A 15189-nucleotide genomic window follows, 5' to 3' on the forward strand; every position below is an offset into this window, starting at 1 on the left:
GGTACTATCTACTTTATGTAAACGAACTGGGGTCCAAAAAACTTTATGCAACAAAAAAAACAACATGTTTGTCTCATAGATGCAGACACCATACATTTCAGCCTCCAATTCCAAATATGTGGCCATTGAGATGCAGTAATTTGATGTTTTATCTCAATGCTTTAAATGTCACGCAGACCAGTTTTTGGTTTCTTATTCAAAAGTCCAGATATTAATTTATACCACTAAGCGGCCTGTTGTTCCAGGAAGTCCACCTGAAAACTAAAGACCGGCAAGCTACTGTATATTGATCTTTCAAATTTTTCCATTCAGGAAACCCTACCTGAATGGCCTGCTTCAACTGCAACCATCTATCATTTTATGATTTAGTAAGGCCAAATTTGTGTTGCAATCGTGAAAAGTCAAGCAGCTTACCATCTGACATTACATCATCTAAAGTGCAAATATCTGCCTTCATCCAATGTTTCCAGGTGACCTTAAATCCGCCAATTTGAACCTTGGAGTTTAGCCAAAGGGACTGACAGGTGGATTAATGGATCGGAATAGGTGTTAAGTTATTTATATATTTTAAAATTTGCCATGTATCTAATAAAATTCTATTGTCCTTGTATAATCTAGGCATCTTGATACTCAAAACATGACTTAATCTCAGTGGCGACAGGATCAAACTTTTAAGGCTGCTGCTGCTGCTGCTCTGGCACGACTGCCTGAGCTGCTGAAACTAAGGGCTCCTTTTATCAAGGTGTGCTATGGGGGTTAGCGCGTCGGACATTTCATCACGTGCTAACCCCCGCAGCAAGCCTAAAAACTAACACCTCGTCAATGGAGGCGTTAGCGACTAGCGCGGCAGGCGGTTGAACGCTCGGTAATCCGCACGTTAACCGCCTACTGCACCTTGATAAAAGGAGCCCTAAGATACAGGTCCCTTTAAAGTTTAAGACAAAAATAATAGCAGGTTCTTAACATGGACTGCATTTATCAGGCGGCTCATCCTCTCCACTGGAATAGTTTCTACTGTGGGAGAAGGAACGAGGCATGTCATTCTCTCGCGTCCTTTCCTGGGCGCTGATCGGAGACAGTAGGGAGAAGAAGCAAGGCATAGGGCATGGCTACAGTCGTCCACGCGCACTTTTTCAGATATCTCTCCTACCGAACTCTGATGGCTGGATTTTTTCATATTTTGGAGGTCATTTCCACTTTACAATGGTGATCAATTATTTCGTTCCAAATTCAAAATTGCAGTTAAAATCTGGCTTGTCTGCCTTTTGACTGAGTCTCCGATTTAGAACATAAGAATTGCCACTGCTGAGTCAGACCAGTGGTCTATCATGCCCAGCAGTCCGCTCACGCGGCCCTCTGGTCTAAGACCAGCATCCTAACTGAGACTAGCCCTACCAGCGCACATTCTTGTTCAACAGAAACTTGTCTAACTTTGTCTTGAATCCTTGGAGGGTGTTTTCCCCTATAACAGCCTCTGGAAGGGCGTTCCAGCTTTCTACCACTCTCTGGGTGAAGAAGAACTTCCTTACATTTGTACGGAATCTATCCCCTTTCAACTTTAGAGAGTGCCCTCTTGTTCTCCCTACCTTGGAGAGGGTGAACAACCTTTATCTACTAAGTCTATCCCCTTCAGTATATAAACTGTTATAATAATAATAACAGTTTATATACCGCAATACCGTTAAGTTCTATGCGGTTTACAATAGATTAAGCGAGGTACAAATTGATTGAATTTAAGAAGGGAGAAGAGGAGAATTAATAGGACCGGAAATGCGTTGTTGAGGATAAAGAGATTAACAGGACAGAGGAAACACTATGGAGGAGAAAGAAGATGAGTGGGTCAGTTGTCTATATACTTTAGGAACAGTTGAGTTTTTAGACGTTTTCTGAATTCCTAATAAGTAGTGGGCGAAAGCAGTTGATCTAGGTCTTTACCCCACAATGCTGCTTGATGCTTTATTTATTTTAAAAATGTATGAATCGCTTAAATCTAAGCGATGTACAAAACATTTACATCCACAATTTCAAGGACAAACAAACATTATAAAATGCAATAAACAAATAAGTCTTCCCCACAAATTTCCTCAGCAGAGAATTCTTTAAATCTAAAATAAATAATCACAGTTAAAGAAAGATGTCCACAATTGTGTTTTTTAACATTTTCTTAAAAGTCACACGATCTTTGCATAATCTCATTATACCTAGAATTGAATTCCAAAGATTCTTACCAGCAAGTGAGAAAATTGATATTCTAGATTTAACATAACCAATCCTATTTTCTTTTAAATTGATGAGCAACATCCCTCCAGCAGATATTCAATTGGCCTTTGCAGATTCAACTTATTTTACTACTTTTGTCCCTCTCCTCCCTCCTTTCTATTTCTCTCATTCCTCTTCATTCTGGGATGTTCTCTGGAAATTGAAAGCGAAATGCAAAAAATAAAAAATAAAATTCTAAGGTTGTAGGTTCAAACCCAGCACCACTGTGACCATGGGCAAGTCTCCTAACACTCCATTGTCCCAGGTAAATTAGATTATGAGCCCACCAGGACAGGTAAGTAGAAACACTTGAGTACCTGAATATAAACCACTTAGCCTAAAAGCAATATATATATATATATATATATATATATATATATATATATATATATATATATATATATAATAAACCCACAAGTCTCTGGATTCATCTGCTTTGATTAAAGGCAAGACATAATGTTTTCTTTTCTCAACAGTATAAAATTGTTAGCTAAATCTAAAGAAAAAAATCCCAGATCTTCTATTTTAATTTTAAAGTTGATTCCGGCTCCATTTTAACTTTAGTGGTTAGGTAATGCCTCTAACCATTGAATTGGCTGCTGGGGTTTGGTTTGGATTTGTTTTTGTGTGGGGGTCCTGGACTTGAACTATCTGGGCACAAGAATCCTTGAATCAGGAACCCCTGGTGTCCTGGGTCTTTAAATGAGAATCCTATATCTAGCTGGAGGGTATAAGTAACTGCTGACATGCAAGGCCAGCGTATATTCAAATAGTAAACAACATAAAACAAAAATAACTCTTTATACTTCAGCTTCCACTTATATTGGTATCTCAATGAAGGGACAGCATTTACACACTTTTCTTACACAGTTGTAATTCTGCATTGTAACAGTCTAATAACAAATGATTGCTATACAGTGGTGTAGTGAGGCTGAGAGACACCCAGGGTGGTGGTGCCCCTCCCCCATCATCTTCTCTGCCCCCCATCCACATGTTCCTGCCCATGTGCTGTGTAACATTCCTGGTGTGAATAGCAACCCCCAAACTGCTGTCGCATCAGCGTTGGCTTTTCTGATGTCACTTCCTAAGTGCGGGTCCAGGAAGTGACATCAGGGTAAGAGCCGTTGCCTGCTCACCAGCAGGTTGGGGATTGCTGCTTGTGCTAGGAACATTATAGAGATATGGGAGAAGGGAAACAATGCACATGCATGGCAGTGGGGAGGGATGGGAAAGGAGCCGGGGGGGGGGGGGGAGAGGAGAAAGGAGGACAGGTGCGCCTCACCAAGATGACACCTGGGTCAAACTGCCCCCCTTACTATGCCACTGGGGCTATAATATCCCAACAGCATCAAGAAAAAAGTATAATCAGGGCTGTACGCTGGGATCACAGAGTTTCCCTGAAGACCCTGACATCACTATTTTGCCAACTGGCTACCCTAGAAGTAGACTGGATGGACCATTTGGGTCATTATCTGCCGTCATCTACTATGTTACTATGTTAGAAGTAATTTCTCTTAAAAGATTAAAATCCAAATAAAAAAATTAGGAAAAAATACAAATGAAAAGAGTATTTTTATAATTTTATTTTATATACCAACTGTAGGTCAAAAATAGTCAAGTACTGTACTTGTATTATTACAGAATAAAATTAATTTACAATACTGCAAGCGCCCAGCAGATGTCGCTGTAGAATTCGCTGCTCTCTCGTCTACTACAGTGAGGGGAAGGCTTGGCAGGGCTGGACGGATTCCTCTCCTCGGCGGCTGTGGGCGTGGCGAGAACGGAGAAGAGGTAGAGCCTGGAGGTGATTACTGAGCCGGTCTTGTTAGAGCAGATCTTACGTGGGGATTTTGGGAGCGGCGTGTACCCTCATCTTTCGCCATGGTGAAGGAGCAGTTTCGGGAGACGGATGTGGCGCGCAAGATGTAAGTCATCAGTGAGGGCTGTTCTGCTGCGGCGTATCCCTCGTGGTGGGTGCGAAAGGGTGGAGAGAGGCGTTACCTAACGGTGGGGCAGTGTTTTCCCTATATGGAGGGGAGGAAAGAGGTTCCCCTCTCTCCTCTTCCCAAGCGAGATAACCTGACAATGAGAGTTTGATATTTATTAACTAAGGCTTTAGGTGGTGAAGATATAAAATCTAAAGTAACCTGGTAGTGAGAAAAATTATAGCGTGTAGGACCATTCAAGGACAGTTACCAGATTTTAGAATTGGTCTGTGTTGCTGCGGTCTTTTCTTGTTAATAAAAAATGTGCATACTATCTTCTCTTATTGAGAGGGTATACAGTCTCTTATCCTGCCAAATCCTCACATATCGGAGTTCTAAGTGATTTATAACAGCAGAAGCTCAAATACATACAAGGATTGAGCTAGACCAGTTTTATCATTGGCCATTATTACATGCATTAATATATACATAAAAAAACTGGATTAATCCTATATCAGCTTGACTATTTCAAGTTTCTGCCAGTTAAAAGATGTAATTCTTAGATAGACAGCATTTACACACTTTTCTTACACAGTTGTAATTCTGCATTGCAACAGTCTAATAACAAATGATTGCTGTTTAAAACTGAGCAAGTCCTTTTTAATGCAAACCTACAGCCTTTTTTGACCTTTTCTTGTCTTTAGAAGTCACATCTGTTTTGGGATAAAGTCGGCAGAACAGATGAGGCAGCAGGCTCACATCCAGGTGGTCAGTAAAAATTTATATAACCAGGACAACAGCCACTCTCCACTTCTCCATGGTGTGCTGGATCATCGCATGGTAAGGAACGCAGTTGGCCTTCCTATTGCTCACAAAAGCTCAGGTCTTCCAATTAATGTGTATGATTATGAAGTTAGGTGTCTACTGCAAAAACTAAACAAATTAAGTTGGTTATTTTTGTAGAATACTTGTTTTATCCCACCATTTCAAACAGGATTTATATCCATTTCCTTTGTATCAAGTGTCTTTATTAACGAAATCTTTAATGTATTTTTGCTGGATTTGTCCTCTTGCATAGAAGGAATTTTACCTTCCTGAGAAAGTTACTTGTCTGTTTAAAAAGCCACTTTTCTATCATTATGTTACACACAGGAGGAATATAATACTGGAAATGAGTATGTAGTAGACTTGCTGAACCCAACTGTAATAATAATAATAATAATAATAATAAAAGCAGTGCGTTTTGGAGGGCTCATACCTTCCATCACAAATATGGTGGTTGGGATGGAATGTAGGCCTGGGTCTTCCTCTGTAGTCCACTGCACTGGCCACCGGGGTACTCCAGGGACCTGCTTGCGGCTCCACTGGGACTGCCCATGACATCTGGGGCTGGCATGCAGACAGGGATATGCTGTTTCATTTGCATCTTTGGGAGGGGATGGGTGGTGTTGGTGGGTTATGCTTACATCCTTCCAGTGGTCATCTGGTCGAATTTGGACACCTTTTTGGTACTTAGAAATGATGATTAGTAGTACTTATTTTTTGTTGGAATGGGTCTAACCCTGGATGCCTGGATGTGTTCTAAAATGTTCAATTATGGCAGAAGCCCACCCCTTTGGGATTCGGATGAGCTGTAGATGAGCAACATGGATGTTCGTCTAGGGAGTAGGTTTTGAGGGTGGTGAATTGGAAGAGTTTGGGAAGAAAAATGTCCATCTGCTCTTGTGGACCACTTTTTAGATGTTTTTATTTTTTGAAAATGAGCCCCATAGCGGAATTAGAAAAGGTTCAAAGAAGAGCAACCAAAACGATTAAAGGGATGAAATTCCTGTCGTATGAGGAAAGGCTTCAACTTGGGAAAAAAGATGGCTGAGGAGGATATGACTGAGATCTACAAAACCCTGACTGGTGTAGAATGGGATAAAAGTGAACGAGTTTTTACTCTCTCAAAGAACAAAGACTAGAGAACATTCAATGATGATATGCACATTATTCGTGAAGTTAGGTGCATATATCTTCTGTCCTGCTAATCAGGGTGATAAAATTAAAATCTTTGCAATGGTCAGCGGTAGTTCTGCCTGGTTCAGGGAAATATTTTTCAATTCGATTTGGCCTAATGGATCCTTCTTCCTCCCTCCCCCCTAAATTTGCTTTTCTTGTCCAATAGGGTTTGTTTGGGGGTTTTTTTTTTTCCAAATATCCTGGTGGATTTATTTTGCAGCCTTTCCACACACCCCTACTCCCCTTTTCCTTCTCTAACTCCACACCAGCGCTGTGGTGTAAACAGAATAAACAAAAATGTCTTCCTCTTTCTTTTAGGTTCTAGCTTACACTCGCTATTTAACACCAGTTCTGGCAGGATATGCATTTCAAATCTGACACATTGTAATCACAAAATAGAAAATAAATTTTTTTTTTTTTTTCTACCTTCCACTGCTATGCCCAACATTTGTTCCGTTACATCACTTCCGGATTCCATACGCTAGGTGTTCAATCCTAACCCGCAATCTGTGAGTTGCAGAAATCCAACACTTCTGGGCACATGCTCCTTCCCCTTAGACTGAGAGCTAGAAACATATCCAGTTTAAATTTCTGCAAACAATCTGGGCAGAAGTCTTTGCAGTTGCTCTTCTTCTTTATTTTTGCTTAACGTTTGTTTTCTTCAGTGGCTTCAGTGCCTTGAGACTCCCTTCCGGTGGTCCCCTGTTGGAGAAAAGGACTTAGTCCCGCATAACCAGACTGCTGCTTGACAGAGAAACTCTGGTTGATCTGTGGAACCAGCTTTCTGTGTTCCACCCTTCTTAGACTCGGGGTCCTTTACCTTGGGAGTTTATTTGCCTGCTGACCTTGTCACGGGTTTTAAACACAGACTGTATGTGTCTGGAGCGAACCCCCCTCCCCCCGGGTTTCAAGGCGCAGGCTGCTTTTCCCACCCCCAATCGCATGGCACAGTCACAGTCTGTGTTTGGCCAACTGGCAGTCCGAAGATCTTCAAGCTGACCATTTGGAGCCGTTTCTGAGGTAAAAATTCCTTTTCTCCATTCAGTTGCTGTTTAAAACTGTCGACAGGCTTGGCACTGCAGAACTGTGAGTAATCCCCCATTATTTCCTATGGTAACTTTGGGGGTGGATTGCTCAACATTTTTAAATCGTTTTTCACAGTTTCTGAGGGTAGGGTTCAAGTCCCCTTCCTCCCGAGACTCCAAATCGCTATTTTTTAATTTTTGTTTATTTTTGCCTTTTATGGCGTGAATTTGTGGTGGTGGTGGTGGCCATCTTGGATTTTTTTAAATGGATTTTTTTTTTTTTTTCAAACCTTTAATTTCTGCCTCATTTGGGATGGACTCCCCAGCCGCTAATCTGTCAAATTTGTGCGTTGTTTGTGCTCCGCTGGTGATGGATGGTGTGGATTATTTGATGGGCGTTCTTTATAATCTCTTGAGTTCTTAGTAAGGTCTCTACTTCTGCAGTGTTTGTTCGCTGGAATTTCTGGATCAATCATTGGGCTTGGGGACACTGCCTGAAGGGCCACTTTAAGCTGAATTCCTTTCAAGGGCCAGCTTCCTTTTGTTAAGGTCTGGATGACCTCATGACCAGTGTTGCCAAGTACTGCCCTAAGTCTCTCCCAGTGGACAAGTCTCGCCAGTAAATTTCATTCCTCTTGCAGGTTTGGGTTGTGTTTGGGGTTTTTTTTCTTTCAGAAATAGAATTAATGAACCCCCTCTCCCAAACAAGTGTAAAGCCTCCAGAGTTCCCATCAAGGGCTTGGTAAGAATCTGCTGATGTAGGTGTTGGAGGCATTTAGGTTGTAATTCCAACTGTCTTCCTTCGGTCACTTCTGTGGCTGAAGCAGTGAGGACCAACTGTGTCGTCAAACTCTCTAGATGCCTAGACAAGGATAACATTAATTTTTTAGGTAAAAAGGATAGAAAAGCCACTGGAGGATAGGTGCTAACTCTCCCCTTTCCTCTTTACTGGCTTAGCAGTAAGTAAACAGGTAATGTAACAAAAGAAAGGCACATCTAATTCAGCGGGAGATTAGTACTTTCTGGCTCTTTATGCTGTCCTCTTGATTTCTCCTCTTGTCAATGGTGGTTATTTTATTTTTTTTTTTTTTTTAAGCAAACAAAATAAAGCACCCCTTGAAAAACAAGTTTCTAACCAGCTTGAGTTATATGCCAGAGAAACATCTGACGATTGTAGCTGAATTCAGCCAGCTCTGGGTCTGATTGTGCTCCTACATCTGCTTTATAATAAGCAAGTAGTTTGAGTTGGAATATAAAGGAGTGATTTGTGATGATGCTTTTGTGTTTATCTTGGTCTATGTTCAGTTTGAGTAGATTAATATTTTGTTCCAAAGTTGCGGTAGGCGCCCATTACTGAAGTACCGTTATCAGGTAATATAACCTTTTATCTGGTGATGTTGGGCCTATAAAGAGCACCTTTTAGAACTCTTTTGTACTGTGTACTCTGCCTCCATTACATAAAACAGAGCTTCCCAAACTGTGGGTTGACAAAACGTGCTTTATGGGGCCATGATCTAGGTGGACTCTCCATAGATGCACTATTTTTCTGCACCTCCAGGGGAGTCGCAGGTCGCCACAGGTACAAAAAGATGGGAAGCACTGACATAAAAGGAAAAAGAAATAGCTCTTTCCCCCAGTAGACTCAACTCTCCCCAGCCCTCTTCATCCCACAGACTGCCATCCTAATCTAACCTGGTAATAATAAACTCACTTATCAATAACATATCAGAAATGTAATTAGAACATAAGAACTGCCCTCTCCAGATCAGACCTTAGATCCATCAAGTCCGGCGATCCGCTCACGCGGAGGCCCAGTCAGGTGTAACCTGGCGAAAACTTAGTCACCCGTATCCTTCTATGCATCTTTCGAGGAGATGTGCATCTAACTTGCCCTTAAACCCTAGAACGGTGGGTTCCACAGCAACCTCCACCGGGAGAGCGTTCCATGTGTCCACTACTCGCTGTGTGAAGCAGAACTTCCTGGCATTTGTCCTGTGCTTGTCCCCTCTCAGCTTCAGGCCATGACCTCTTGTCCTGGTCACATTTGACATCGTAAATAACTTTTTTCCCTGTTCTATCTTGTCGATTCCTTTTATTATTTTAAAAGTCTCAATCGGATCCCCTCGCAGTCTCCTCTTCTCAAGGGAGAATAGTCCCAGTTTTTTAAGTCGTTCTTTGTAGTTCAAGTTCTCCATACCTTTAACTAGCTTCGTTGCTCGCCTCTTCTTGCTTTAAGCCACAATGATTCCCTGTCAAAAATTGTGGGATATAATAAGTTGTGTTGTATTGTATAAAGGCTTTCTTCTCCTGGACTAGGTAGGAGAAGTAGTTATATGAACACCATTGAGATTCAAAAACATTTTTAAACTGGCTGCCAGTATAATGTATGTGTATATTCAGGTAGAGTTTTGTGTTGTGTGAAACAACTTTATTTTTGTCTTCCAAAGGGAACAAGTGAAAAAGATCGTCCATGTGAGACTTGTGGAAAGAATCTTGCTGACTGCTTAGGACACTACGGATATATTGATTTAGAACTTCCTTGTTTCCACATTGGATACTTTAAAGCTGTGATAGGAATCTTACAGGTAAAATGATTTTGGGTTAATGCAGATAATCTGGGTTACAATATTTCAGTCCACCTAAGTAGCTAAAAATATGCCACTGTGCTCTTATGTTTTTTGATTCTCTGCTTTTTTGCTTCAGTTCCCATTGAAATGCTTATTTTTAATTTAATTTAATTTTTTTTTGTTCAGCAGCTTTGAAAAGTGTCAGATTGATAATGAGGGCAATTGAAGTGTTGCTTGTTTTACAAGTTACCACAGAAGTAGTGATCATTCTCATTATCTGGGGGAAATCTGTCTTATCATTATCTTTAATTACCCCACCTGAGCACTGTGTATTGATGCATCTTCTTGTCCAGTTTGTCTGTCTTGTCTAGGTTGTAAGCTCTTTTGAACAGAGACTGTCTCTTCTGTGTTTTGATGTACAGCTCTGCGAATGTCTAGTAGCGCTATAGAAATCATAGTAATATGCCTCAGAACTTTGGTCTGGTTACCTTTTATTGATGAAAGGGGGTGGAGTCTATGCATCAGTCCAGACTTAATCTTCAGAGAGATCTAGTTTGTGATCATGTAATTTAGAAGCTGGGTTGCAATCTCTTAAAATTTATTTCCTTAGATTGTCAAATATACATTTGGCTATGCTTGGCAGGCTGCAAACCAGTCAGGTTTTCAGACTATCCCTATTGAATATGATAAGTTATTTCCATGTACTGCCTCTGTTGTATGCAGATATATTGCATGAATATTTATTAGGCATAGTAATTCTGGTGAGCCAGTCTACAAAGACTAGAAGACATCATTGCCATAAGTTTTAACAGTTTTGTTTTTATATTCTTTATTCATTTTATATTTACATCAAGTGTACAGAAAGTAATAACAAATTAACTTAATACATCACTTGAAATACCACAAATTTTCCTAAAATAAAATTTATCACCCCATCCACCATTTTATCATTTAATACACACAATATAATAAAATAATTTATTCCCTTCATAACCAATAATAAAAAGTCAACCCCCCTCCCCATTCTTTCATTTATGTAGAATCAGGGAAAAATAACTATTTTTTACAATAATTTATCAATGGCCCCAACACATCCTTAAACTTATTAAAATATCCTTTTTTTTTTTTTTTTTTTTTTTTTTTCTTTATATATAATCTTTATTCATTTTCTTTTGTTACAACAAGTGTTTCATATAAACTTATTAAATACTTAAATACATACACTTGATATACATACTTATCATCATCAAGTTTAAGTTTTTTTAGAAAATTAATGTTATACAATTTTATAATATTATGCAGTAAATCTAAATTTATATAATTTCTTTTGAATGTAGAATTCCCCCTCCCTCCCTCCCAATCAATCAATAATATTTAAAAACAACTTTATTGTAAATTCATTCAACATTGATATAGTGTGTAAAAATCAAAAATAAAATCCCATTTCATTCCCTTCTAATCAATTTTAACTTGGGAAAATTTAATCATTCATTACAAAATTCTGTTAATGGTCTCCATATCTTTTGAAATTTATTAATATATCCTTTTTGTGTTGCTATGGTAAGCTCCATTTTATATATATGACAAACAGAATTCCACCAGAAAGTGTAATTTAATTTGTCATGATTTTTCCAATTCAATGTGATTTGTTGTACTGCTATTCCAGTTAAAATAAATAAAAGTTTGTTATTATTTGATGTTATTTGACTTTTTGTTCTCATTGTTGTTCCAAATAATATAGTATCATATGTCAAGGCTACTGGGTTTTCTAACATCCTATTAATTTGAGGCCAAATTGATTTCCAGAATGTTAAGATGAATAGAAGATGGTCTAATGTCCCAATTTCAACATGACAGTGCCAGCATCTATTAGATTTAGAGCTATCAATTCTATGTAAACGTGTAGGGGTCCATAAAGCTCTATGTAAAAGAAAAAACCAAGTTTGTCTCATAGATGCTGACACCGTACATTTTAACCTCCAAGACCAAAGTCGTGGCCATTGAGATGCACTAATTTGGTGCTTTATCTCAATGCTCCAAATGTCTCTAAGACCATTTTTTGGTTTTTTATTTATATATCCGGATATTAATTTATACCACTGTGCAGCTTCATGTCCTATTGAATTTATCTGGAAACACAAGAATTCCAAGCTGTGATAATTAGTAAGATTTTTCCATTCAGGGAACCCTTCCTGAATGGATTGCTTCAATTGCAACCATCTAAAATATTGTGTTTTATTAAGATCAAATTTATGTTGCAATTGTGAAAACTCCAGCATTTTACCATTTTTTATTATGTCGTCTAGAATACGAATACCTGCTATTATCCAGTTTTTCCAGATTATTTTGAAACCGCCTATTTTGATCTTGGGGTTTAACCAAATTGTTTGAGTTGTTGATTTATTAATTGGAATAGGAGTTAGATTACTTATATATCTTAAAGTTTTCCATGTATCCATGAATATTTTATGTTCTTTGTATAGCCTTGGCATTTTGACACTAACTACATGACTAAGACGTAATGGAAACATAAGTCTCCATTCTAGCCAAAACCAATCTGGGATATTTACAGTGGGTTCTGGGAGGATCCAATACATACCTTGACGTAAAATATAGGCTTGATGATACCTATAAAAGTTGGGAAAATTTACCCCTCCCTCCGCAATTGGTCTTTGCAATGACACTAATGCAATTCTGGGGTTTTTCCCAAGCCAAATAAATTTTGTTAATATCTTATTTAATTTTTTATAAAAAGAATTTTGGAAGAAAACTGGTATCATTCCCATTTGGTAACAAACTACAGGCAATATCATCATTTTAACAGTTTGTATTCTTCCCCACCATGATAAGTGTAAGGGGTTCCATTGCTCACACATCTCTGTCACTTTTTGTAATAAATTTTTTTCATTAATTTTCATTGTATCTTCCAAATTTTTTGTAATCCAAATTCCAAGGTATTTAATAGCATCTTCCTTCCAAACAAAAGAAAATGAATTAAATAAACTTTTTGTACAATGTATATTTAATGGAAGTATTTCTGATTTATTCCAGTTTATTTTATATCCTGAAAATTTTCTGAATTTTTCTATTAGTTCAAGTAGATATGGAATGGTAGTTTCTGGATTCTTCAAATATAATAGTAAATCATCAGCATAAGCTGATATTTTATATTCTTTATCTGAATGATTTATACCTTGTATCTCCTTTACTTGTTGGATTGCTAATATTAGGGGTTCTAAAACTATATCAAACAGTAAAGGAGACAAAGGACAACCTTGTCTAACTCCCCTTTGTAGATTAAATTTTTCTGAAAACATATTATTAATGTATAATCTAGCAGAAGGGGAGCTATATAATGTTTGTATCATTTGTGTGAATCCAGGACCTATACCAAACCATTCCATTGCTTGATACATAAATGTCCATTCTATTCTATCAAAAGCCTTTTCTGCATCTAAAGAAGCAGCGAAAGTAGGCTCGTTCATTTTCTTTGTTAAGTATAATATATGGAATGCTAGTCTAGTGTTATGAGATGAATGTCTTTGAGCAACAAATCCTGTTTGAGACATACTTATAATATGTGGGAGAGCTTTAGCCAATCTTAACGCAAGGATTTTTGCTAATAATTTTCCATCTACATTTATTAAAGAAATTGGTCTATAGTTCGACACCAAAGTGGGATCTTTATTTGGCTTTGGCAAAACTATTGTTAATGATTCAGCCATAGTGCCATTTGTACAACCTTTATTAAGTTGATATTGAAAAAGATTTAATAAATAGGGTAATAAAAAGTTTTGAAATGTTTTATAAAATTCAACTGTATAACCATCCCCACCTGGAGCGGATCCAACTCTAAGGGATTTCAAAGCTGTTTCTAATTCTTTTAGTGATATTGGTTCTTCCATACTTCGTTTTATATGTTCAGGAACTTTTGGACCCTTTAATAATTTCAAGAATTCTAAACCTTCTTTTTCTTTATTTAAATAAGTCTCGGAAGAATAAAGAGTTTTATAGAATTTTAGAAATTGTTTTAAGATTGGTTCAATTTGTGTAAGTGTTTCACCATTTTCATCTTTTATAGCAATTATTTTTGTTTTCTTTTTTTTCACTTTTAGATAATTTGCCAATATTCTTCCCGACTTATTTGAGTTTCCATAATACAATGCCTGCTGTGCAAATAAATCTTTCCTTATCATTTTTGATGATATTTCATTGTATTTACCTTTGAGTTTTAATAGTTCTTGTTGTATAGAATATTCCCATTTTTCTATTAGTTTTAATTCTAAATTTTTAATTTCTTTTTCTAAATTAGCATATTGTTTTCTATTTTGTTTGTTAAGATAAGCCGAATAAGAAATGATTTGTCCCCTTATTGATGCTTTAAATGCATCCCATAATGTTTCTCTAGAGATCTCATCTTTATCATTCATTCGAAAAAAATCTTTCATTTTTATTTGAAAATTTTCACGAAATATTGGATCAGCAAGCAATGTATTATCAAACTTCCATATTGGTCTATTTGTATTTTGATCTGTGATCTTAATTTCAATCCATACCCCACCATGATCAGATAAAATAATTGGATCAATGGCAGCTTTTGTTACTTGATGTGCTAGGTGTTTTGATATAAAAATATAATCTATTCTTGAAAAGGAATTGTGAACATGAGAACAGAATGAAAATTCCCGTCCATTAAAATGAAGTATTCGCCAAATATCTATTAAATCACAAGTTTGTATTAAATTATCTAATCCCATTGATTTCATATATCTACTTGGGTTTTTGTCCAATAGAGGATCCATAACAGCATTAAAATCCCCAGCTACTATTAGATTTGAAGTAGCCAGTGGCAATATCAATTGTTGAAGAGTTTTAAAAAATTCATTTTGGTTCGAATTAGGGGCGTATATATTAATCAACGTCATGGTAGTATTTCCCATATTCATTTCCACAATTATCCATCTTCCATTAATATCTGTTGCCTTTAATTTGAATGTAGCAGTACATTTTTTATTTACCAGAATAGCAACACCTGCTTTTTTCTTTGTAGCTGGTGAGAAAAAACAATGTTTGACCCAACCTCCTTGTAGTTTACTAGATTCAATATTTGAGAGGTGGGTCTCTTGTATAAAGCATAAATCCGCGTTTTGTCTTTTTAAAAATAATAGAGCTTTTTTCCTTTTTATCATATGATTTAGACCATTAACATTTAAGGATATTATTTTAAGATCCATTTATGCATTTTTGATATATTTTCCTTAAAATTATATGAATTAGTTTTCTTAATTTTTTTTTCCCAATTTTTAAATATTTTAGAATATACCCTTTTCCTTTTTTTTTCCCATTCTTCATTATATTTCCCCCTTCCCTTCCCTCCCTTCCCTCCCTTCCCCCCCCATTTTAATATGACCA

General features: G+C 37.3%; 1 protein-coding gene across 2 annotated transcripts in view; it reads left to right on the forward strand.

The window, feature by feature from the left end:
- The first annotated feature begins 4007 nt into the window (after nt 1-4007).
- POLR3A (RNA polymerase III subunit A) overlaps nt 4008-15189 on the forward strand; it is a 192684-nt gene continuing 181502 nt past the window's right edge. For both annotated transcript variants that reach the window (XM_033942449.1, XM_033942450.1), the window contains exons 1-3: nt 4008-4184; nt 4889-5024; nt 9658-9795. In XM_033942449.1, the coding sequence (XP_033798340.1) occupies nt 4141-4184; nt 4889-5024; nt 9658-9795 (318 nt within the window). In that variant the 5' untranslated portion in view covers nt 4008-4140. The remainder of the gene's footprint in view (nt 4185-4888; nt 5025-9657; nt 9796-15189) is intronic.

The sequence above is a fragment of the Geotrypetes seraphini genome, chromosome 4 (genome assembly GCF_902459505.1).
Source record: "Geotrypetes seraphini chromosome 4, aGeoSer1.1, whole genome shotgun sequence".
NCBI lineage: Eukaryota > Metazoa > Chordata > Amphibia > Gymnophiona > Dermophiidae > Geotrypetes > Geotrypetes seraphini.